At 36.2% G+C, this 26078-nt stretch overlaps 1 protein-coding gene across 2 annotated transcripts in view; it reads right to left on the reverse strand.

Moving 5' to 3' along the window:
• Positions 1–19389, reverse strand: part of ZBBX (zinc finger B-box domain containing) — a 151761-nt gene extending 132372 nt beyond the window's left edge. For both annotated transcript variants that reach the window (XM_003416255.3, XM_003416256.3), the window contains exons 1-3: positions 19322–19389; positions 7078–7191; positions 4615–4705 (exon numbers count right to left, since the gene is read on the reverse strand). In XM_003416255.3, coding sequence (XP_003416303.2) covers positions 4615–4705; positions 7078–7191; positions 19322–19389 — 273 coding nt within the window. The remainder of the gene's footprint in view (positions 1–4614; positions 4706–7077; positions 7192–19321) is intronic.
• Positions 19390–26078: the final 6689 nt, after the last annotated feature.

Consider the following 26078-nt stretch of genomic DNA (forward strand, 5'->3'; position numbering starts at 1 on the left):
CTTACCTACCTGTGAAAATATGCTTTTAATGCCACCTGTTCTCACCTCCATCTTTCTTGTTTCAGAGAAAATCTGTCCTCCTTCCTTTGGTGAAAGCCTCCTTTATGAACCATTTAGTGAAGGCCTCCTCTATAAGCCACCTCTTCAGTGACCACATCACCAGCAACCGACACCTCTCTCAACTGTGTCTTCAATCTTTCCTCCACTAATGCATCCATCCCTCAATCTACAAAATGGTTCTTTGATCCAACTAGACCTTATCCCTGATTCTAAAAAAACAATATAATAAAACCTTTCCTGATCCTGTTAAACCCTCAAGAGTTCCTCCTCCTCTGTTCTCATGTTCACTACAATATTAGTTTTACTTACTGCCTCCCACCCTTCTCTTTTCAATCACTTGAAATCTCTTTTCACATCTGTCATGGATTGAATTTTGTCCCCCAAAAATATGTGTCATCTTGGCTAGGCCATGATTCCCAGTATTGTGTGACTATCCACCATTTTGTCATCTGATGTGATTTTCCTACGTGTTGCAAATCCTGCCTTTATGATGTTAATAAGGCAGAACTCAATCTACAAGAATAGCTTGTGTCTTAAATCAATCTCTTCTGAGATACAAAAGAGAGAAGCAAGTAAAGAGACAGGGGACCTCATACCACCAAGGAAGTAGTTCCAGGAGCACAGCAAGTCCTTTGGACCCAGGATCCTTACACTGAGAAGCTCCTAGACCAGGGGAAGATTGATAACAAGGACCTTCCTCCAGAGAAAACAGAGAACAAACCTTCCCTTGAAGCCAGCTTCCTGAATTCAGATTTCTAGCCTTCTAAACTGTGAGAGAATAAATTTCTTTCTGTTTGTTAAAGCCATCTACTTGTGGTATTTCTGTTATAGCAACACTAGATAACTAAGACAACATCTACTTTAATAATGGCCCAATCATCAAATTCAATTTTTTTAATATTCATTCTCAATAAATAGGCATTTTAATGTGATTTTCAGGTAAATTTACAAAGAAGTTTCACATATATTATCTCACATATTGCTCAAAATTCCATGCAGTAGGTTATGTGGGTATTACTATGCCTGTTTACAGACATGGTAACAAAGGCTCAGAAAGGTTAAATGACTTACCTAAGGTCACAAATCTATTGGATGAGTCAGAAATACATAGGGTTTCTCAACCTCGAGTCCATTGATATTTTGGTCCAAATAATATTTTTGTTGTGGGAGCTGTGCTGTTCATTATAGGATGTTTGGTAGCATTCTTGGCTTCTACCCACTAAATGTCAGCAGTAAATCCCCCCTCCCAGTTTCAATAACTGGAAATGTCTTCAGACATTGCCATATTTCCACTGTGGGGGCAAAACTGCCCCCTTCTAAGAAACATTGGTCTAACTCCCTCAAAACTTGTTTCACTACACAATGTATCAGACAATATTGATTTCTCCATGTTTCCTAAAACTCCCCCCTTTTACTTGCATTTTCCATTAAATCACACTACCTTGATTCTACTGTTACCATTCTCTTTCTTCTCAGGCTCCTTCACTGGAGAGGTAGTAAATTATTCTAGAACAAGCTTGAAAACCTTTAATCAAAATCTTGGCCCTGCCACTTGACCCTGAGCAAGTTAACTTCTTTGATTGTAAGTTACTTCATCTCTAAAACTGGAATAATAACAATGGTCTCTTCAGAGTGGCATAAGCATTTAATGAGATAGTACAGGAAAAGCAGTTCAAACGTTGCCTGGTATAAAACAGATATTCAGTAAACATTAAAGTTACTTTTGCCACCTTATTCCATACACTGGCCTTCCTTGAGCTTTATCCTTCACAACTCTCTTCTTTTAAAAAATTCTGAGGAAACACACTTACTCCCACAGATTCAACTATCACATCAGGCTCAAACAAAATTTCAAATCTATACCCTAGAACCTTCCTTTTTTTTCACCTCTCTTCTTTGTACTACCTCTAGTCAATCAAAAGTAGAATATCAGTTATGCATTTGACTTCTTCTTCTGTCACTGTTTTTTGGTTCCCTTTTTTCTTTCTGCTACCATTGTAATTAAGACACTTTTCTTCTGCACTCTAGATTATTTTAAAAGACTTCCAGAGACAACCAAATCAAAATATGGGCAAAGGATTTGAAAAGACAGTTCACCAAAAAGATACTCAACAAGCATGTGAAAAGATGCTTAATATCATTAGCCATATTAGCCATTAGGGAGATGCAAATGAAAACCACACTGAGTTATCACCTCACCCCTATTAGAATGTCAATGATCACAAAAAAGGAAAACAACAAGTATCAGCAAGGTTGTGGAAAAACTGGAACCAATAACCATTGTGAGTGAGAATATAAAATGGTTTAGTCACTGTGGAAAACAGTTTGGCAGTTCCTAAAAAAGTTGAACATAGAATTAAATATGATACAGCAATCCTACCCAGAAGAACTGAAGGCAGGCATGCAAACACAAACCTGTATACCAATGTTCACTGTAGCACAAAAGTGGAAAGAACAAAATGTCCATCAAGAGATATATGGATAAACAAAATACAGTATATACATACAATAGAATATTATACAGCTGTAAAGCGAAATGAAGCTCTGATCCATGCCACAACATGGAAAAACCTTGAAAACATTATGCTGAGAGAAATAAGTCAGTCACAAAAGGACAAATACTGTATGATCTCACTTATATGAAATAAGCAAATATATAGAAACCAAAGATTATAAAATGTTTTCAAGAGTGGGAGGGAGGGAAAAAGAGAAAGTTTCTGTTTGGGGGCCACTGAGTTTATGTTAATGGTGGTAGAATATTTAGGAAAAAGATAGCAATAATGGTGGTACAACATGAAAAATGTTATCCATGTCACTGAATCGCAAAATGGAAGTTGTGGTGTTGGCAAATGTTTGCTGTGTATATTTTCACCACAATAAAGAAAAAGTTTTCAAAGAGTCTCTCTGTTTCTGTGTCAGTGGCCTCCAAGGTAGCATATATGCATGCATTCATGAAGGCGCTCAGAAAAGACCAGAGTAGAAAAGAAACATCTATTTATGTTTATATTTACCTCATCATTAATATCCATATTTTTTTTCTAATGCACATAGTTTATTACTAAGCTAGTATGTATATAAATAAGTTCTATCTATAACTAAACACATGTGCATGTGTAAAAAAGTCCACGCTGAAAATATATTCTTTACTGATGTGGTACATGATCAAAAAGTTTGGATCCCACTTGCTCTATATTAACTCCAAACACACTGGATATTTGACGAGATCAATCATTATAAATCATTACCTTAATCTTTCCACCCTTTTGCTCAAAACTGTCAGGAAATTCCTTTCACCCAATGAAAAACATCAAAACTCCCCAGCTGGGTATCCAAGGTTTACCCTCCAGCCAAAGAATCTTGCTTTCCAGACCCACCTCCTACAGCTCCCAACCCTCATGCCTTTTACCTGATATTCAGTTATGAGGTTTGGGAGAACTGGGAGTATACTTTATTCAGCACTTTTTCCTTATAAATACACCCAGCAGGCTCAAATATTTGTAAAGCTAAACTATTATTTCCCAAGTACATATTATTTACACACTAAATGGATATGGCAAAAATTACATAGCGACATTTTATAAATATTCTCATATGTGTCTCATCTTTCACATTAGATAAGGACCTCCTTGAAAACAAGAATAACTCACTGAAAGACAACAAAGGCAATTAATAAATACTATTAAATAAATAAATAAATTGATCTCAAATATTCAGCAGTTTTAATATTTTACAATAATATCTGAAACATGGAACACTATCTCAGAAAGAGAATGGAAAATGGATAGTGAATTATAAAACTTTTAATCCAAAACTGTTAAAGAAACCTGTCTTAGTAAGAATGACACTAAAGAATAAATTACTTTTTAGAAGCCACAAAGGTTAGAAGCACCAAGTATGATGTTTATAGATGCCAACTGGCCCAATGAAAGTTTAATGCTAGGTATATAAAAAATAAAAAGCTATATAAATTAAAACTTACAAAGTCACAGCTCTTGTACTAAATAATTCAGAAATGTAACAATTTTCTTTCCATAAAGACACATCTGGTTTTAATTTTAAATATAGTGTGATGTTACTTTTATAATATACAGTAAAGATAAAGCAATTGTATGGCTGGGAAATCCGAAAGTATTTTTTTCTTGGGTATCTTCATATATAGAATCAACAACATAAGAAATAATAATTAAGCAGTATATAAAACATTAAACAAATGTGACACAATAAAAAGGCAGAAAAAAATCTATTGTTATATCAAAAACATAAGCTTAATATAGAACTATTTCACATACTGAGCTGAATTCACATTAACCAGAATTGAACTAGATTTGACTCAAAGTGAATTTCTAAGTCAACTTACAGATAAAAAAGAAAAATATTTATCTGATTAATGAAAGCTGCAAAATAATTAACCTACAAAAAAAAAAAATCTAATACTAGGCAAAGTTGAAACAAGATTATTTGGCTCTTAAGTATGGAAAGAAATTCAAGATCTGAAAAAATAACTTATATTTCTTGCTTAGCAAATTGCCTGAGAATCAAATGGTATCTTCTTACCTTAACAACATTTCCTTTATTTTGTGACATTATGTGTGATCGATTACCCAATTTGCCTGCTTGTCCTGATTTCCAGTGATAGCCACTTGACCTTCAGGATATATAAACAGAAGGCAAAATGTAATTACTAAATATACTTCTCCTTTTAATGAAAAAAAATATATTTTCCCTGTTTCAGGAAATAGAAATTCAGTTGTTAACATGTAACAGACCACCACAAAATGAAAATAAAATATCAATAATGTCACAATATCCTCATTAATTTTAAAATATAGCTCTACTATATTTGTGACTTCTGTGGAGAAACAAATGAAAATTAAATGTCCAAACATGGATGTGGATGAAATATTACATTTTTCAGACATTCACAATGACTAAAGACAGTTTTATTGATTCACAGGAAATACTAAAGATTGCCATGCAGTTTTAAAAGCTAAGGGTCCACAAATTTAAAGAGAAAAAGGAAGCAAAATAATACCCAGAAATATTCAGCAGACCTACTAAGTGATGAGTTCCTTAACAGGACTTTAGATTAGCTCCCACACTGAAAGGTGACAGAAATTGCAAAGATGGTAAACTTTAGTTTTACAGTTTTCAAGGCAATTTTATTTGATTTTTTTTTAAGTCACCAGGGCAGGGAGTCCAATTCCCACTTAAAATATAATGAGACAAAATCTTGCCCAAGGTCTCACAGATAATAAATAATAAAGCCAGGATTAGAACACTGGACTTCTATCTTCTTGACCAGTGAGTGACAGGTTCTCATTCTGGCCATGACATTTACTATCTGTGTGACCTTAGAAAAGCATTTTACTATTCTGAAAACTCAGTCAAACTTTAGAACTGCTAAAAAAATATATCTAGAAAAGGTTCATCAGCTAAGGACAATTCCCTCTGGGGGGCCAATACCAGGAATCTGATTCCCAGAGGAGTATTATGATTCACTGAGAAGTCCAGGCTAAGTTCAAAGCAGTGAAAGGAAAAGAGGTGGCCAGAAGTCATCAAAAGAGAAGCAGCAGAAAACACCATAAACTTTGTCACCCAGGATGATGTACAACATGATGCCTTGATTAAACCGATGCGCTGGCTATTAGAGAAGTATGTGTATGTGCTGTGCATATTTCTCAAAGAATTGGAATCTAATGACAAATACTTAATACTGAAACTATAATAAACATATTTGAACTGCTTTAATGGTTCAGAAGGTATTCAAACGCATTTAATGGTTATCACTTTGAACATCAATCAGAAGTAAATTTAATATACAGAGTATGGTAATACTTAGTAGCAGCAGAGGTACTTGAACCATGCAGTCTCACACTCCACAGGAGTAAGTGTAAACTGTTGAAGCCTATTTGGAAGACCATATCTCAATGCCTTTCAAAATTTAAGATGTACGTACACTTTGATTTAAAATCATACAACTAAAAAATTTGCCCCACAGATACTCTTGCATATCCAAGCAAAGGTACATGTGGAATGATACTCACAGCAGCATTTACGATCACAAAATTCTGAAAAGTTAATAATGATCTGAAAAATAAATGCTATTATATCCACACAAAGAAATACTATACAGTCACTAAAAGAATGAGATAGATCAATGTGTGCTGATGTGGCAAGAGCCTTAAGATAAATTAAATAAAAAAGCAGGGTATGAATCAATCCACATATTTTTATAGATGATCTCATTTGTAAAAATATGGATCAAAGACACATAAGATGCACACAGACATACACACACATTAACTCACATGTATGTACAGAGGCTTATACAAAGGTAAAACATTTGTAGGAAAAATATTTTTTTAATTGTTAAAGTGGTTCTAGAAAATGGGCTGGGAGTCAGCCTTGATTTAAGAAGAGATAATTTTCATTATATATCTATCAGTTCTACTTGAACTTTTATCGTATTTATTTACTATTTAAAAAAAAAATGTTCAGTGTAGTAAATACAGATACACAGGTAAAATACTAGAGAGCTCTCATTAATAAAATTTCAGATAACCAGCATTTGCTAGAAATATTTCAAAGAAACTTGATGATTTGAATAACTTTGAAAAATATGTATATACAAACTCTTGCCCTCAGAATAGTGCTAAAAATAAACTGGTTTTCATTTCTTGTTGATGGCAATTTTAGAGCAAAGGCCAAAGCTTGCATTGCTGTCCTAAACATTCCAGGTCATAAAATGGTTCAGAAGAGTAACTAAGCATAAAAATAAGAAAGGATAGGACCAAATAGAGTCTAAAGGAAATAAGGTAATGGCAATTTGAAAAAGCAACATGCTATATAACGAGCGTAAAATGAAAGATGAAAGGAAATTTAATATTTTTTGTTCACAAGGGAAAGCAGCAAATTATTCATTCAATGAAGATTTTTATTGGAATGACAATAACATATAAAATATTTCTTTATATAATTCAGTATACTCCTCTAAAATTGTCTCAAAATTTCACCCACTCTCTTTTGTTCATTTCTTTGTTCATTGTGGAGTCTAATTCTTGTAGTTTCTTTTCCATCTCTTGGTTCTCCAGCTCTAACTGCACTTTCTCCATCCGCAGTTCTCGAGCATTTCTGAAGAAACAAGATTTAAATACAAAATGTTCATTTGACATTAAAAAAAAAAATTATAGGTGAGTATAACAATAAAATACCAAGGCAACATAATGTTATGTTGTATTTTGTCCTTAAATTAAAATTATAATAAGTGCTGAAATATTTCCACTACTTCCTTTATACCTCTTTGAAATATAACTTGCAAAGTTAGCATGTGCCTTCAAATAGTATTCTCCCTAATCAAGGTATCTCTTAAAAACAGACTTTTATTTTTCCTATAGCATAACCTAGAGGTTTAAAATCATAATTCACTTTATATATGAACCATGTCTTTATATATGCGCAACTATGTATAATAAAAAAAAATAGAAAATACTTCCTAATTTTCATATTGCCTTTCCTCTAAAGGATTCAAGTAGTTTTAAGTAGTGTTTAAAATAACTGCTTTATTCTGTGTAGGCAGAATATACATTTTTACTAAGAAAAATCCTAGAAAACTTAAATAAATTTCTACCTTAGTGTCCTATAGGTATAACGCCAAAAAAATTAAAAAAGCTTGGGACCTATTTGGAAAAAAAAAAGAATCTGTTAAAGAGGTTTTGGTGTAAGAGCCATCAAAAGGTGACTGAACAAAAGCTGAACTAAGCAAATTCTACTGTTTTCTCTGAAGGAAGACAATAAGAAAGACACTTTTGAGGACAGCGCAGAGTCCCCTTACAGATAACGGTACAGAAGATTTTGTGCGTGTGTGTGTGTGTGTGTGTGTGCGCATTAGATGACACTTTACAGAGCAAATTAGTTTCTTATTAAACAATCACTACACATATTGTTTTGTGAAATTGGTTGTCAGCCCCACGATGTGTCAACACTCTCCTCTTCTTGACCTTGGATTCTCCATTTCCATTCGTCCAGCTTTCCTGTCCCCTCCTGCCTTCTTGTCCTTGCCCCTGGGCTGCTGTGCTCATTTAGCCTCGTATACATGGTTGAGCTATGTGTATTATTGTTTGTTTCATGGGCCTGTCTAATCTTTGCTTGAAGGGTGAACATCAGTACTGAGTTAAGAAGGTGTCCGGGGTCATACAGAAGATTTTGATAGTAATATCTCAGCTCATCAAGCTTTTGACTCAAGTCATTTTCTTCTTTTTAAAACTCTGGTCTTCTGTTGTCAGCATTACTCACTCCCTCTTTTGTAGGCCTAAGCCAACCTAGATCTCCAGGACACTGTTATTATCTATCATGAGCTTAAGTATCTTCTTCATTATTACATTGATGTTTTACTATAATCAAGTAATGTGGATGTGATGCATGCTATGGCAATTAACCAAAGGACCACACTAAAGAATAATGGAGATCAGAGGAGGAAACTAATTTATAGAGGTGGTGAGCAGCCACTAAAGGGCAAGTGGGCTGAGAATATGTCCCCAGATGAGTGCAATCAAAGAAAATACCAAGAAAATGATAGGAACCAAAGACAGTACAGAAGCTTCAGAGCGGTTGGCAAAGATACTGAGAGACAGGCATTATTTTCATTATATTTGCTGTAAGAGGTATTGGGATATGAGACACAATGGAGCTTCCAGTCTAGAGAGGAATACAGACAAGCATGAGAGCAACTGAAATATTTCAAGAGTTTAATGGTGCTCTCATTGGGACATACAGGAGCTACCTGTACAGATGGGGCACATATTTCACCCCTTTGAGTGCAGAAAAAATTCCTGGAGAAAGTGAAGTCTGAGATGAGACCTAAAGGATGAAAGGACTTAGCCAGGCAAAGGGATGTTCAAGGAAGAAAGAACATGGAAACAGGTGGAAAAGAGTGATGTGAGGTTCAAGAAACTAGAAGTCCAGCATGACCAGCCATTAAGTGCAGATGGGAAAAGTGGCAAGAAATGGAACTGCTGAGGTTGGACAGGAGCCAGGTCGTGCAGAGCCTTGTAAGCCATGATAAGGAATTGAGATTTTTATCCTATGAACAATGAGGATTCAAAAGGGCTTTAAGAGAAATGGTCATACTGGTATTTTAGAAATACCATTCTGGCTGTATTATAGAAAAATAATTAGAGCGTGTAAAGCCGGAAGCTGGTGGCCAGTTAGGAGACTATCTCAATAATCCAAATAACAGAGACACTATGCTGGTCTGACTGCGTAAAGACAATGAAGGGAAAAGTGGGAGCATCTGGGAAATATGAGGAAATAGACTTGACTTGGAAACTGACCTAAAGTGGGAACCTGACAAAAGGGAGGACAAGGAAGGAATCTAAGATCAAACCCAGGTTTTCTACTTGAGCAAACAGAAGGGAAATTATGTTATTTCTTTAACAAGATCACTGTGGGGTGAGGCAGGGGACACAATTCAGGATCAGTCCCCCAGCTGGTCTCCTTGTCTACATGCTTTCAACAAAGTCTCAGCAGCCTACAACACTTTCCACACTGCATCCAGGGAAAGAGTTCAAATGCAAAAACGTGATTGTGTCACTCCCTTGGTCAGAAAACTGTTTCTGAAGTCACCAATGTGGTGGGGGGAAGGATGAGACTGAAAAGAAAGAGCTGACCTACTGACCAAGTGATCAAGTTTATGATTTTATTCTGTGGATCTGGCACAAGACAAAGGATTCTTCCTGGTGACAGCCTTGGACGCAGAGCCAGAGGACAGACAAGGCCACTGAGGACAGCTAAGTTTCATCCTGGAAACAGCATGTCAACACAAAACATCCAAGGTCTAGCAATAAGATTGAAATGGCTTAGGGCATGGAGAGGAGGTAGAGAACCCCAGAAGATCAGAGCCAAGCTAAGACAGTGCCCAGTGAAAGCAGGCGTGGAGCAAGGAAAGGGTGAAAAAGGGAACTTCAGGGAAATTACCATAGATTTGGTGTTCATGGCCTGGTTTTTATGAATTTGTGGGACATAGGTGGGTCAAAATGAAATACAGGCCAGGGAACTGATTTCCATTCATCTCCAGGATAAATTCCGTCTTTAGCATGTCATCTCTCCAAGTTTGTTCTGTCAACCTCAGCCATCTGGATTATGTCGAAAAGCTCCTGCCCTATCTAGCACAAATTTTACCCAGTAATTACCTAACTAACTGTGTCTCTCAGGCAAAACCTGTAGACCTCCTCACCCCTTCCTCAACAGTTTTGGCCACGTTCTCAGAGCACCCTGTGCTTACACTACCATACCATGTTTCAAACTATATTGTAAATATAATTTTACTTATTCATGTCCTCTACAGCTACCAACAGACAAGAACCAGATTGTGACTTTCTACTTTTATATCCACCCTTCCCTAATGCAGTATATAGAACATCTGTTCTTAATATAGGTTTCTTGGATTAATATTTACAGAAATATTCACATAGACTTCTTGAAACATATCACTGAATGCCCCTTTCACGTCTTCCATTAAAAAAAAATAGTAGTGCTGTCAGTTGGATAGCTCTTCTAGCTCCTCCTCCAAATAAGTGATACATATGGTGTTACACCTAACAGTGACAATGCCATATATTTGAATAACATTTTCCAGGTTACACCTTGCTTTTACACACAGTATCTTAAAAGTGAAAAGGGCATTAAAAAGTTTTGAAGACACTGAATAACAACAGGAGCATTGATCTGATTCAGGCTACTGTCCCCAACCCATGCTGTCTGGCCCTCAGTGATATTTGAACGAAAGGCCCTGGATATTTCCAGTGGCTCTGGGTGATCTCAAAGAGAAATAGTGCATTGAGCGCTCTGGCACCCATACAATGTCATGAAAGTCCCAGGAGACCAAGAATTGCTTGGCTCTACTGATTGCATTTTTCAACTAATTTAGGACAGAAGGTACCTCATGAGTTGAATTGTGTCCTCCTAAAATGTATCAGAATCCTAACCTCAATTTTTGTAGATATAATTCCATTTAGGAAGAGAGTTTTCTATGTTATGTTAATGAGGCCACGTAAGTATAGCGTGTGCCTTAAGCCAATCACTTTTAAGTTATAAAAGAGCAGCTTAGGCAAGCAACCACGAATGAAGGAAAAACAGATACCACTGGAGATGTGCAAGGATTATCAGGAGAAACTGAGACAGCAACACAGCACTGTACACAGAAGCACCATGCCTTGCCTCCACAGCAAAGACCCAAAAAGCTAGATAAAACAGAAACAAACGTCAGTCCTGGAACTCTAATCATCAGAGGAAGAGATAAAGAACTCAACCAAGCACCAAATGGAAGAAGAAACTGACAGAACAGAGAGCAAGGAGAGATAAAAGAGCAGAGGTCCCTTACAAGAAGGAGCACGGATTCACCATATTGGACTCCTATAGGAGATCAGTGGACAGGGAGGACAGGTAAGCAACTTCAGGGAGCTCCCCAGAAGGAGACAGACCATCTGCTGGACCTGCCATGCTGCACCTGGACCGGCTGCACCTGGACCTGCCCTGAGCAACTGGTCCTGCCCATTGGACAAGGAGGTGAAAAGTATCATGCCTGAGGATGAGTAAGAAACAAAGAATGCACATCCCACATGCTCAGACATAACCAAATTTAAAAAAAGCAAGATGAAACAAACAAATCTACAATCAAGAAATGAAGAAAATAACTTCTGAATGTCCTGAAGACAGCAGATAATATCAAAATATAAAAAAAAAAAAAGGACAGGATTGTTCCAAAAGGCATCCAAAATAAAACACCAGTTGACTTTCCAGTAGAAGAAAAGGCACTGCAACTACCTGATAGGGAATTCAAATCTCTTATATTCAGAGTTATCCAAGAGTTGAAGCAAAAAAGCAGACAAAAATGAGGAAAAAATAGACAAATTCATGGAAAAGGCAGACAAAATCATGGAAAATACAGACAAAAAATGCAAGAATTCAGGAAAATAATACAGGAACAAAATGTTGAAAAAAATTCACAACTAGAAATCATACAAAAACAACAATTAGAAATCCAAAAGACAAACAACAAGAGTTCAGAAATGGACAGTGTCATAGAAGGGCTGAGGAACAGGTTTGAAATGATGGAAGACGGGATTAGTGAAATTAAGACAAATGCTTGGATACCATTTTGTCTGAGGAAAAATCAGAAAAAAAGAATGAAGAAAAATGAAGAAATCCTGAGAATGATGTGTGATTAAATCAAAATAAAAAATTGGCATGTGATCAGAGTTCCAGAACAGGGGGAGAAAATGAAAAACACAAAGAGGATCATTGAAGAATTGCTGACAGAAAACTTCCCTAATATCATGAAAAATAAAAAGCTGACCATCCAGGAAGCTCAATGAATCCCATATAGGATAGACCCCTAAAGGAAATCACCAAGACACATTATAATCACACTCACTGAAACCAAAGATAAAGAAAGAATCCTGAGAGTAGCTCGAGAAAAACAAATGGTCACATACAAAGGGGAAACAGTAAGATTAAACTCTGACTACTAGTCAGAAACCATGCAGGCAAGGAGGAAATGGGATGACATACATAAAACCTTGAAAGAAAAACACTGCCAACCAAGAATAATATATCCTGCAAAACTCTCATTCAAATATCATAGTGAAATTAGGACATTTCCAGATAAACAGAAATTAAGGAAATACGTAAAAACCAAACCAAATGTACAAGAATTATTAAAGGCAGTCCTTCAATTTGAGAACAAAAACATCAGACCACAGCCTGAATCTAGGGTGCACGATCACACCAGCCAGATACCAACCTAGGAAATGAACTCTCAAGGACTATTCAAAACTAAAAGATTCACAACAGGGAACCAGAAAGGTTAATCTGTAAATGACAAAAACATCAGAGCAATAAAAGAGGGAATAATGGTATAGGCATAGAGCTTTCTAATGGACGGGAAGGCAAGGCAATATCAAGTAATAAAACCCTGGTTCAAACCTAGGAAGATAAGGGTAAATTTCAAGGTAACCACAAAGAAAGCTAACAAATCTACTTATCAAAATAAAGAAGAAAAAAATAAAGTCTCTGTCATGGATTGAATTGTGTCCCCCCAAAAACATGTGTCAACTTAGTTAGGCTATGATTCCCAGTATTGTGTGGTTGTCCTCCATTTTGTGATTGCAATTTCATGTTGAGAGGTTAGGGTGGGATTGTAACACCACCCTAACTCAGGTCACCTCCCTGGTCCAAGGTAAAGGAAGTTTCCCTGTGGTGTGGCCTGCACCACCTTCTATCTCTCAGGAGATAAAAGAAAAGGGAAGTAAGCACAGAGTTGGGGACCTTATACCACCAAGAAAGCAGCACAAGGAGCACAGCACATCCTTCGGACACAAGATTCCTCCACCTGAGAAGCTCATTGACCAGGGGAAGACTGAGGACAAGGACCTTCCTCCAGAGCTGAAAGAGAGACAAAGCTGTCCCCTGGAGCCGATGCCCTGAATTTGGGCTGTGAGAAAATAAATTTCTCTTTGTTAAAGCTACCCACTTGTGGTATTTCTGTTATGGCAGCACTAGATAACTAAGATAGTCTCAATAAAAACAAAACGTACAAAAACAAAAGAAATGAAAAAAAAGTAATTCATCACAGGAAAGTAAGAGGAACAAAGAAAATCTCAGCACCACAAAAAAAGCACTACAAAATGACAGCAATAAACTCATAGCTATCAATAATTACACTGAATGTAAATGGCCTAAATGCACCCATAAAGAGACAGACAGCGACAGAATGGATTAAAAAAACAAGGTCTATCAATACGCTGTCTACAAGAGACACACTTTAGAAAAAAAGACATAAATTTATAAAAAATCAAACAATGAAAAAATATATATCAAGTAAACAGCTACCAAAAAATTGCAGGAGTGGCAATACTAATCTCAGATAAAATAGACTTTAAAAGAAAATCCACCATAAAAGACAAAGGAGTGCATTATGTAATGATTAAAGAGACAATCCATCATGAAGACATAACCATAATAAATATCTCTGCACCCAATGATAGGGCTCCAAAATACATAAAATAAACTCTAACAGCACTGGAAAGAGAAATCAACAGTTCCACAATAACAGCAGAAGACAACACACCACTCTCAATAAAGGACAGAACATCTACAAAGAAATTCAACACAGATACAGAAGATCTAAAGGCCACAATCCACCAACTTGAACTCATAGACATATATAGAACATTCCACCCAACAGCTGCAAAGTACACATTGTTTTCCAATGCATATAGAACATTTTCCAGAATAGACACATCTTAGGCCACAAAGCAATCCTCAACAAAATCCAAAACACTGAGATAATACAAAGTATCTTCTCTGACCACAACGCCATCAAAGTAGAAATTAACAACAGGAAGACTAAGAAAAAATAAATAAATTACATGGAAACTGAATAACGCCTTGCTTAAAAACCACTGGGTAATAGAATAAATCAAAGATGGAATAAAAAAATTTCTATAATCAAACAAGAATGAAAACACATCATACCAAAACCTTTGGGACAAGGCAAAGGCAGTGCTGAGAGGTCAATTTATAGCAATAAATGCACACATCAAAAAAAAGAAGAAAGGGACAAAATCAAAACATTAGCTACAGAACTCCAACAAATAGAGAACAGAAACTAAAGCCCACAGCCACCAGAAGAAAGGAAATAACAAAGATCAGATCAGAATAAATGAATAGAGAACAGACAACAATAAAGAACCAACACAACCAAAAGTTTACTCTTTGAAAGGATCAACAAAATTGACAAACCACTGCTAAATTGACAAACGAAAAACAGGAGAGGACACAAAAAACCCAAATAAAAGGGGGACATTACAATAGCCTCAACTGAAATAAAAAGGATCATAACAGAGTATTAGGAAAAACTATACACAAACAAATTGGAAAACATAGTGGAAATGGACAAATTTCTAGAAACACATTACCTACCCAAACTAACACAGAATGATGTCAAAAATCTGAACAGACCCATAACAAGAGAAGAGATCAAAAAGGTAACAATAAAAAAAAAACTCCCAACAACAAAAAAATGTCCTGGCCCAGATGGCTTTACTGGAGAACTCTACCAAACATTCTGAGAATAGTACTTCTCAAACTATTACAGAAAATGGAAAAGGAAGCGACACTTCTGAATTCATTCTATGAAACCAGCATAACTCTGAGACCAAAACCAGGCAAAAACATCACAAGAAAAGAAAATTACAGAACAATATCTCTCATGTATCTAGACGCAAAACTTCTCAACAAAATTCTAGCCAATAGAATTCAGCATCATATCAAAAAATTAATACACCATGACCAGGCGGGATTCAAACCAGGTATGCAAAGATGGTTCAACATTAGGCAATCAATCAATGTAATCCACCACATAAATAAAAGGGAAGAAAAGAATCACATGATCACCTCAATTTATGCAGAAAAGGCATTCAACAAAGTCCAGTACCCGTTCCTGATAAAAACTCTCAATAAAATAGGTATAGAAGGGAAATTTCTCAACACAATAAAGGGCATCACAGTGTCGCTATGAGTCGGAATCGACTCGACGGCACTAGGTTTATACAAAACCAACAGCCAACATCGTCCTCAATGGAGAGAGGCTGAAAACACTCCCCTTAAGAACAGGAACAAGACAAGGATGCCCTTTATCACCACTCCTATTTAACACTGTGCTGGAGTCCTACCTAGAGCAATAAAGCAAGAAAAAGAAATAAAGGGCATATAAATTGGTAATGAAGAAGTAAAACTGTCCCTATTTGCAGATGATGTGATACTATACATAGAAAACCCAATAGACTCCAGAAGAAAACTACTGAAACTAATAGATTCAGCACAGTAGCAGGATACAAGGTAAACATACAAAAATCAGTTAGATTCCTATAGATCGATAAAGAGAATGAAGAAAAGAAAATCAGAAAAACAATACCATTTCTAATAATCCCTAAGAAAATAAAATACTTAGGAATAATTCTAACCAGGGACATGAAAGATCTATGCAAAGAACATTACAGAACATTTCTGCAAGAAACCAAAAGAGATCAACAGAAATGGAAAACATACCATGCCCATAGATAGGCAGACTCAACATTGTGAAAGTGACAATTCTACCCAAAGCAATCTACAAATATGATGCAATTCTGACCAAAATACCAATAACATTCTTTAAAGGGATGGAAAAACTAATCATTAACTTTAAAAAATGGAAAGGGAAGAGGCCACAAATAAGTAAAGCACTACTGAAGAAGAAGAATAAAGTAGAACTTGCACTACCTGACCACAGAACCTACTATACAGCTACGGTAGTCAAAACAGCCTGGTACTGGTACAATAACAGAATCGTTGACCAATGGAACAGAATTGAGAACCCGGGTGTAAATCCATCCATTTATGGTCACCTGATCTCTGACAAGGGCCCAAAGTGCATCGAATGGGGAAAGGACGATCTTTTTAACAAATGATGCTGGCAAAACTGCATGTCCGCCTGCAAAAAAATGAAACAGGACCCATTCCTCACACCATACACAAAACCTAATTCAAAATGGATCAAAGGTATAAATATAAAACCAAAAACTATAAAGATCATAGAAGAAAAAATTGGATCAATGCTAGAGGCCCTAATACAGGGCATTAACAGGATAAAAAAAACATAAATAACAACATATAAACTCCAGAAGATAAGCTAGATAACCGGAATCTTCTAAAAATCAAACACTTAATGCTCATCAAAAGACTTCACCAAGAGAGTAAAAAGAGAACCCACATACTGGGAAAAAAATTTTTTGGCTATGACAATTGCGACAAAGGTCTAATCTCAAAAATCTACGGGAAAATCCAACATTTCTACAACAAAAAGACAAATAATCCAATTGACATTCAAGCGGCTAACAGACACATGAGGAAATGGTTGCGATCACTAGCCACAATGAGCTACCATCTCACTCAGACAGACATTAATGGCACACACACACACAAAAAAAAAAAAACAGAAAATAAGAAATGTTGGAGAGGCTGCTAGGACATTGGAACTCTTATACACTGCTGGTGGGAACGCAAATATGGTACAAACATTTTGGAAAATGATATGGCACTTCCTTGGAAAGCCAGAAATAGAAATACCATATGAGTCAGCAATCCTACTCCTAGGAATATATCCAAGAGAAATAAGAGTGGTCACAAAAATAGACATATGCACACCCATATTCAGTGCAGCATTGTTCACAGTAGCAAAAAGATGGAAACAACCTAGATGCCCACCAACAGATGAATGGGTAAATCAACTGTGGTACATACACACAATGGAGTATTACACAATAAAGAACAATGATGAATTGGCAAAACATCTCACAACGTGGATGAATCTGGAGGGCATTATGCTGAGTGAAATAAATCGGTCACGAAAGGAGAAATATTGAATGAGACCACTACTATAAAAACTCATGAAAACATTTACACCCAAAAACATATAATCTTTGATGGTTAAGAAGGAGGGGTCGGGGTGGGGATGAAAAAAACACTAAATAGACGATAAGTGGTAGCTTTGGTGAAGGGTAAGACAGTACACAATACTGGGGGAAGCCAGCACAACTTGTACAAGGCAAGGTCATGGAAGCTCTGTAGACACATCCAAACTCTCTGAGGGACAGAGTTGCTGGGCTGAGCTCTGTGGGGACCATGGTCCTGGGGAACATCTAGCTCAATTGGCATAACATTATAAGGAAAATGTTCTGCATTCTACTTTGGTGAGTAGCGTCTGGGATCTTTAAAGCCTGTGAGCTGCCTTCTAAGATACTCCACTGGTCTCATCTTTTCAGGAGCAAGGGAGAATGAAGAAAAATAAGACACAAGAGAAAGATTAATCTAAAGGACTATTGGACCACAACTATGATGAACTCCACCAGACTGAGTCCAGTACAACTAGATGGTGCCCAGCTACCACCACTGACTGCTCTGACAGAGATCACAGTAGAAGGTCCTTGACAGAGCTGGAGAAAAATGAAGAACAAAATTCTAACTCACAAAAAAAGATCAGACTTACTGGCCTAACGGAGACTGGAGAAACCCCAAGGATTTGGCCTAGACATCCTTTTACCTCAGTAATGAAGACACTCCTTTAGCCAAAGGTTAGACAAGCCCATAAAACAAAATGAGACTAAAGAGGCACACCAGCCCAGGGGCAAGGACTGGAAGGCAGGAGCGGTCAGGAAAATTGATAATAGGGAACCCAAAGTCAAGAAGGGAGTGTTGACACGTCATTAACCAATGTCATAAAACAATATGTGTACTAACTGTTTAATGAGAAGCAAGCTTGTTCTGTAAACCTTCACCTAAAGTACAATTAAAAAAAAAAAGAGAGAGAAGCTGAGACAAGGACTTTCCCCCACAGCAGAGTCTTCCCCTAGAGCCAGAGCCCTGAACTCAAGAGTTCTAGCCTCCTAAACTGTGAGAAAATAAATTTCTGTTCATTAAAACCACTTACAGTGGTATTTCTTTATAGCAATACTAGATAACTAAGACAGTACCATTCCTGAGAAAGGTAAATTCACCATAATGTCCTTCACTATGTGAAATACTAGAGTATTTAATGCCTTCTTCTCTATTTAAAGGTCTCTAATCATAAGAAACTGAAATTTAAGGAGAAATTAGGATTTAAAAATTTTTAATCCTAATTTCTCCTTAAATTTCAGTTTCTTCATAAATCAGGATGATTCTTTTTTAACATTGAATAAGGGACATGAAAATCTTAGTAACTGCTTGTTATACTGATCATAAGCCCACATTTCATTTGGAACTTTTTATTTTGGTTCTTGTGGCATAAAAATTTTTATTCCTTTATTTAAAGAGCCCTGGTTGCACAGTGGTGATGTGCTTGGCTGCTAACCAAAAGCTCTGCTGTTCAAACCAAGCAGCTGCTCCACAGGAGAAAGATAGAGCAGCCAGCTTCTATAAAGATTTAAGGACTTGGAAACCCTGTGAGACAGTTTTACTCTGTCATACTGGGTAGCTATGAGTAGGAATCAACTCGACAGTAATGGATTTTACTATTATAGAGCTGTATAGAGTTATATAACATTTCAAATCTAATAACTTACAGAGAAAAATACAACAATGTGAAGAGTTCACAAAGTCTGAGTTCAACCCTCAGAATAGTTTAAATTACAATATATAAAAATCGAGCAATTATTTCTATTTAAGTAATAAACATATATGTACTTACTTATATTTTAGCTTTACAGAATTTCCAGGTTTTCCCCAAGGAAGAACTACAAAATCTTTTGTGTTCATGATTGCCTTCTCAATATTGTCTAAAAATTATTGTGATTTGTGAAAGCTTCTGAAAAATATTCAAAACAAACAAAATAATTATGCTGGAGGTAAAGTAGTATAAATTACAAATTCAAAACAACGCATAATTCAGGAAACTTTTAAAGACAGAAATCTTTATGGGGGAAAAGGCTAAATCAAAGGTTAAACAAAAAAATTACTATATGTGCTAAATATAATTTATGAAAATATTTATTATATCATAATAAAGGTATGAGTCCCTGGGTGGTGCAAATGGTTGTTAACGACCGAAAAGTTGGTGGTTCAAATTCACTCAGAGGCCCCTCAGAAGAAAGACCTGGTGATCTGCTTTTGAAAGGTCACAGCTATTGAAAGTTCTACGGAAGACAGTGCTACTCTGACACACGCAGGGTTGTCATGAGTTGGAATAGACTCAATGGCACCTGGAAAAAAAAAAAACTAGAAATAAAGGTACTAATAAAATATATCTTACAGGACTGAAATTTCTCCAGTATTTATATATAGCAAAAGATTGGGGAAATATTCAACTGAAAGTGAAGAAAACACTCATTAAAGCAGACTAAAGCACATATTCTGGTTCTTCCTATGGCTAAGGCTATAAACGTAATTATCAGGCATTTGCTTTGTTTCCATCCAAAAAATAATAGCTAAGGCCATATGTTGTTTCATAAAAAGAACATTAGTGATGCAATTTAAACTCCAACACCATATACACCTTCTCCTCGCTTATCAGTTATCTCATTACCCAACATTTCTCATTTATGACAATAGTAAAAAATCTACTATTTGACTATTTTGTACATTAATGACATATATCTTGCAGTTACAAATGCCAAGGTGTGAGGCAAGAGTAATGTTGGCTTTGATGGTTAAGGTTCTGTGTCAGCTCAGCCTGAGCCACGAGTCTCAGTGGTTTAGCAATTATGTAATGATTAATTCGGCAGTTATATAACAATGTAACTTGGCAGTTATGTGATGATGTAGTCATCCTCTATTTTGTGATCTGATGTGGTCATCTTCCATTTTCACATAACATTGATTTTGCATAATAACCTGGTCTTTGAAACCTAACCACGTCAATAAGTGTGGAGAGGGTTGTGCACATGCGTGTGTGTGTATGTATGAAATAAGAATGAGAATTAAGGTATGCAATAATAACCCAGAGGCATTCTAATATCCTCATTTATCAAAGAAAATTTCAATGATGCTCTCTCTGGCTAAGATCAAAAATAAACTTATTTTAGAAAGAATTTTTCAACAAAATATGAAACAAAAAGGATTCTCTGCTTAACCCTGAGTTAATTAGAAAATTAAATTATTCAGAACACCCTGTTTCCATAGTATTCCAATTATTTACAGTTCTATGATAATTTACTTTGCAATACCAAATTACTGAATCATATGCACAAGTTATAGGTTTTTATATGAATAAAACTATCCAAAGTCCAAAAGCCCTTAAAAAAATACAGGAGGCAATATTATAGTGGCCATAGTCTTTAATGTCCAAATCATTTAATGCACATGTTCCTATGTGCTCATAATTCCAATAAATATTTATTGAGACTCTGATATATGCAAGGCAGGGTGCTGAGAACGATGGAGGAGTCAAGGCCAAAGAATACTTGAATTCTGGGCTCAAATGGCTTAGTCAAACAGAGCATATAAGATCTGTGTACAAAAACCATAAAACAAGATAAAAATTAAACCCATAAAAAAAAAAACAAACCCATTGCCATTGAGTTGATTCTGACTCATAGAGATCCTATAGGACAGGTATAGCTGCCCCCTATGGTTTCCAAGGAGTGGCTGGTGGATTCGAATTCCCGAACTTTTGGTTAGCAGCCATAGCTCTTAACCACTATGTCACCAGGGTTTCCATAGAAACTATAAGGGTCATAAAGTCTGTAGATGTAATAATATAAGGCAGAAAATTGAAGCTGACTAGAATTTAAATAAACAGCCCTGGTGGTGCAGTGGTTAAAGCACTCAGCTGCTAACTAAAGGCTGGTGGTTTGAACCGACCAGCTGCTCCATGGGATAAAGATGTGGCAGTCTGCTTCCGTAAAGATTTAGAGCCGTGGAAACCCTATGAGGCAGTTCTAGTCTGTTCTATATGGCCACTGTGAGTCGGAATCTACTCAACAGCAGTAGGTTTTCGTTTCTGGTAGCATTTCAGTGGGGCTTCAAAAGGTAAGGCAGGGCTTATATATGGAGATATAGATTGGAGGATCTTTCCATACTGTGAGAAAGTATTACTCTTGAACGTGAACTAACAACTAGTCCCATTTGGTTGACGTGCAGGTTACATGGACGAACAAGAAGGCATTAAGTTTAGAAATGTCGGCCAGGGCCCAATAACGAGTGGTTTTAAAGCCTAAATTAATGCATTTGAAATTTATTCTGTAACTAACGAGAGTCATTGAAAGTTCTAGAAAGAAGAACAGAAAATCAAACTGGAAGCTTTGTTCAAAGGCTTCAGTAAGGACAATGCCCACAACTGGAGTAACGAAATGGGAGGTTACTGAGACATCGAAGTCTACATAATTAAATGAGGGTTCCTCAAAATTGTTCCTTTGGAAGACTATCCTAATTTCAATGATGCACCCATTCATGAAAACATTTTGAAATACTAAATTATTGAATCATATGCGCAAGTTTTAGATTTTTATATGAATGTAACTATCCAAATTCCAAAAGCCCTTAAAGAAATACACGAATTGTCTGCAGAGTCCATCATACACCTGACACACACACACACACACATTATGTCTTGTTTAAAACTAAAAATGCTATAGCCCAGCAGGAGCAACTACATTGCTCACTCAGATTAGGGTTTGGTTACATTATAAAAAAAAAAAAAAAAAAAATTTATAGGAGGAAGTATATTTGTGTATCACTCATCAAACATTTACTTAGCTGTGCTTTTGTGACCCCTATTCCTGGCACTGAAGCCGAAACTGGTAAACAAGACATGGTGTCTTCCCTCAAGTAACTCGTCATCAAGGGAGAAGCCATGAAGGCAATTACAATGCTCTGTGACATTCCCTCCAGACAAAAGAACCTAGGCGGGGCATCTGACCCAGACTCTTTTCTCAACTATCAAGTGCTGTGTCTCAAAGCTAAAAAAAGAGGCAAAGAGAACTAAAGATATCACAGGGAATGGAAAACTAGGATTTCATTTGTGTTTTGGGAGACAGGCAGCAGTATTTTCAAATAGAATCCTCTTCTAAAAATTACCTCCCTTTAATAATCACTTTAGTAGACAAAACCTTTTTCTCATTTTTACCAAATAGAGGTTATAAAAGCTACCTTGAAAAAATCTTCAGAGAAAAAGAAAAAAGCTTCAGGAATAATCCTGCTCAATAACATGGAGTCTACACCCTTGCTAATCATAATCAGGAAATACAACTGCTGTAGCCTCATCCACCATCAAGAAAACATTTTCATGAAAATTCCATAATGTTACCATTATCATTAAAAATATAAAAGAATTCCCAAAGTTGATCTGTATGATTAATAAAGTAGCTCAAATAGTCTTAATTTCATTTAACCCAGTGCCATTGAGTCATGAGATATACAAATATAATTTTTTGTGGGTATGTATATTTGCATAAAGTTTAACTGATAAACAATGACTATTTTACCTTTACAAAAAATGAAAGAAAAGTCTGTAAATCTCATTAGAATGAGATGATTCAGATTTATAGCTCGCTGATAATGTAATTTAGCCAAAAAAAGGTCTTATTCAGGGGGCATTTCACTTCACCGAATGCAATTAGTAAGGCTTCTTCTCAATCAAATGTTTTATCAAGTCACACACATAAGGCAATTTTCTTATACTAAGAAAAAAGAAAGATTATAATTGTGAGTCATGCTGTTCTGCCTGTTTCCTTTGGTAAAGCCAACAGAGAATTAGTCACCTTTCTTGGGATAGCAAGGATATAACAATGTCAGCAGTAAGAATAGCAAAGCACAAAACTATTCACCTACTGGAACCAGGAGACTACAGATAAACTCCCTATTATGCAAATTTCATAGTGCCATGTGTCATCTGACCACTCAATTTTTTTCTTCATGTACTTCATGTACCAAAAGTTTAGCAATTATTTGGAAATTTTTCTAGTTACTTGATTTTTTTTAATTGCTCTATTTCTTTGTCTCTATCACCTTCCTCTCCACACATATATTCCCAACGTGAAGGTTTGATGATCCTTCCACACATATTCCTATTTGGGGAAAGCAGCCCAAGCATCAAAGTCTATGGGCACAAAATGAAAATAAAAAACTTACAATGATCTCTAAAGCTAGACACTCTGAGTGTTCAGCATTACCTAGGCTCTCACAGAATTTACCATCACATCCTTGGAATATTGGGAAGTTTGGAAAACCACTGTTTTCAAGATGGGCCAGTTTTTGTAAATGAAAATTTATCTAAGGCTAATAGATTCTTCAGATTCCTCATATCACCTTAAAACTTAAAAGCCAATAAATAAGGATTTATCCTTTACATTAGCATGTATTTTTAATGAGTCTAATATACAACACAAAATGAGAAGAAACAGCTGCAAACATCCATTAATAATTGGAACATGGAATGTATGAAATATGAATCTAGGAAAATTGGAAGTTGACAAAAATGAAATAGAATGCATAAAGATTGATGTCCTAGGAATTAGTGGGCTAAAATTGACTGGTATTGGCCATTTTGAATCAAACCATCATATGGTCTACTATGCCGAGAATGACAAGTTGAAGAGGAATGGTGTCATGTTCATCATCAAAAAGAAGATTTCAAGATCTATCCTGAAGTATAATGCTGTCAGTGATAGGATCATATCCATATGCCTACAAGGAAGATCAGTTTAATACAACTATTATTCAAATTTACACACCAACCATAGGCAAAAGATGAAGAAATTGAAGATTTTTACCAGCTTCTATAGTCTGAACTTGATCAAGCATGTGATCAAGATGCAATGATAATTACTGGAGACTGGGATGGGAAAGTTGGAAATAATGAAGGATTGGTGGTTGGAATATACAGACTTGGTGATAGAAATGACTCCGGAGATCACATGATGGAATTTTGCAAGACCAAAAATTCATCCATTGCAAATACCTTTGTTCAACAGCATAAACAGTGACTATACACATGAACCTCGACAGATGGAATACACAGGAATCAAATCAACTACATACTCGAAAAGAGACAACTGAAAAGCTCAATATCATCAGTCAGAACAAGGCCAGGGGCCGACTGTGGAACAGACCATCAATTGTTTGTATGCAAGCTCAAGATGAAACTGAAGAAAATCAGAGCAAGTCCACAAGAACCAAAATATGACCTTGAGTATATCCCACCTGAATTTAGAGACCATCTCAAGGGTAGATTTGATGCATTGAACCCTAATGACTGAAGACGAGACTAACTGTTGAATGACGTCAAGGACATCATACGTGAAGAAAGAAAGAGATCAATAAAAGAAAGAAAAGAACAAAATGAATGCCAGAAGAGACTCTGAAACTTTTTCTTAAAAGCAAAGTAAGTAAAGCCAGCAGAAGAAATGATGAAGTAAAAGAGCTGAACAGAAGATTTCAAAGAGTGGCCTGAGACAACAAAGTAAAGTATTACAATGAAATGTGTAAAGACCTAGAGTTACAAAACGAAAAGGGAAGAACATGCTCATCATTTCTCAAGCTGAAAGAACTGAAGAAAAAATTAAAGCCTCAAGTTGCAATATTGAAGGATTCTATTTTTTTTATGGAGAAAATATTAAACGACACAGGAAGCATCAAAAGAAGACGGAAAGAATACGCACAGTCACTGTGCCAAAAAGAACTGGTTGAAGTTCAACTATTTCAGGAGGTAGCATATGATCAAGAACCGATGGTACTGAAGGAAGACGTCCAAGCTGCACTGAAAGCATTGGTGAAATACAAGGCTCCAGGAATTGATGGAATACCAACTGAGATGTTTCAACAAACGGATGCAGGACTAGAAGTGCTCACTAGTCTATGCCTAGAAATTTGGAAGACAGCTATGTGGCCAACTGATTGGAACAGATCCATATTTGCACCCATTCCAAAGAAAGGTGATCCAACAGAATGCAAAAATTATGGTACAATATCATTAATATCACAAGCAAGAAAAATTTTGCCGAAGATAATTCAAAGGCAGTTGCAGCAGCACGCTGACAGGGAACTCTGGAAATTCAAGCTGGATTCAGAAGAAGATATGGAACAAGGGATATCATTGCTAATGTTCGATGGATCATGGCTGAAAGCAGAGAATACCAGAAAGATGTTTACCTGTGTTTTATCTCTATGCAAAGACATTCGACCGTGGGGATGATAACAAATTATGGATCACATTGTAAAGAATGGGAATTCCAGAACATTTAATTGTGCTCGTGAAGAACCTGTACACAGACCAAGAGGCAGTAGTTCGAACAGAACAAGGGGATACTTCATGATTTAAAGGCAAGAAAGGTGTGCTTCAGGATTGTATCCTTTCACCATACTTATCCAATCTGTATGCTGAGCAAATAATCCAAGAAACTGGACTATATGAAGGAGAACACAGCATCAGGATTGGAAGAAGACTCATTACCAATCTGCGATATACAGATGACATAACCTTCCTAGCTGAAAGTGAAGAGGACTTGAAG

This window comes from Loxodonta africana, chromosome 23, assembly GCF_030014295.1.
Source record: "Loxodonta africana isolate mLoxAfr1 chromosome 23, mLoxAfr1.hap2, whole genome shotgun sequence".
Classification (NCBI taxonomy): domain Eukaryota; kingdom Metazoa; phylum Chordata; class Mammalia; order Proboscidea; family Elephantidae; genus Loxodonta; species Loxodonta africana.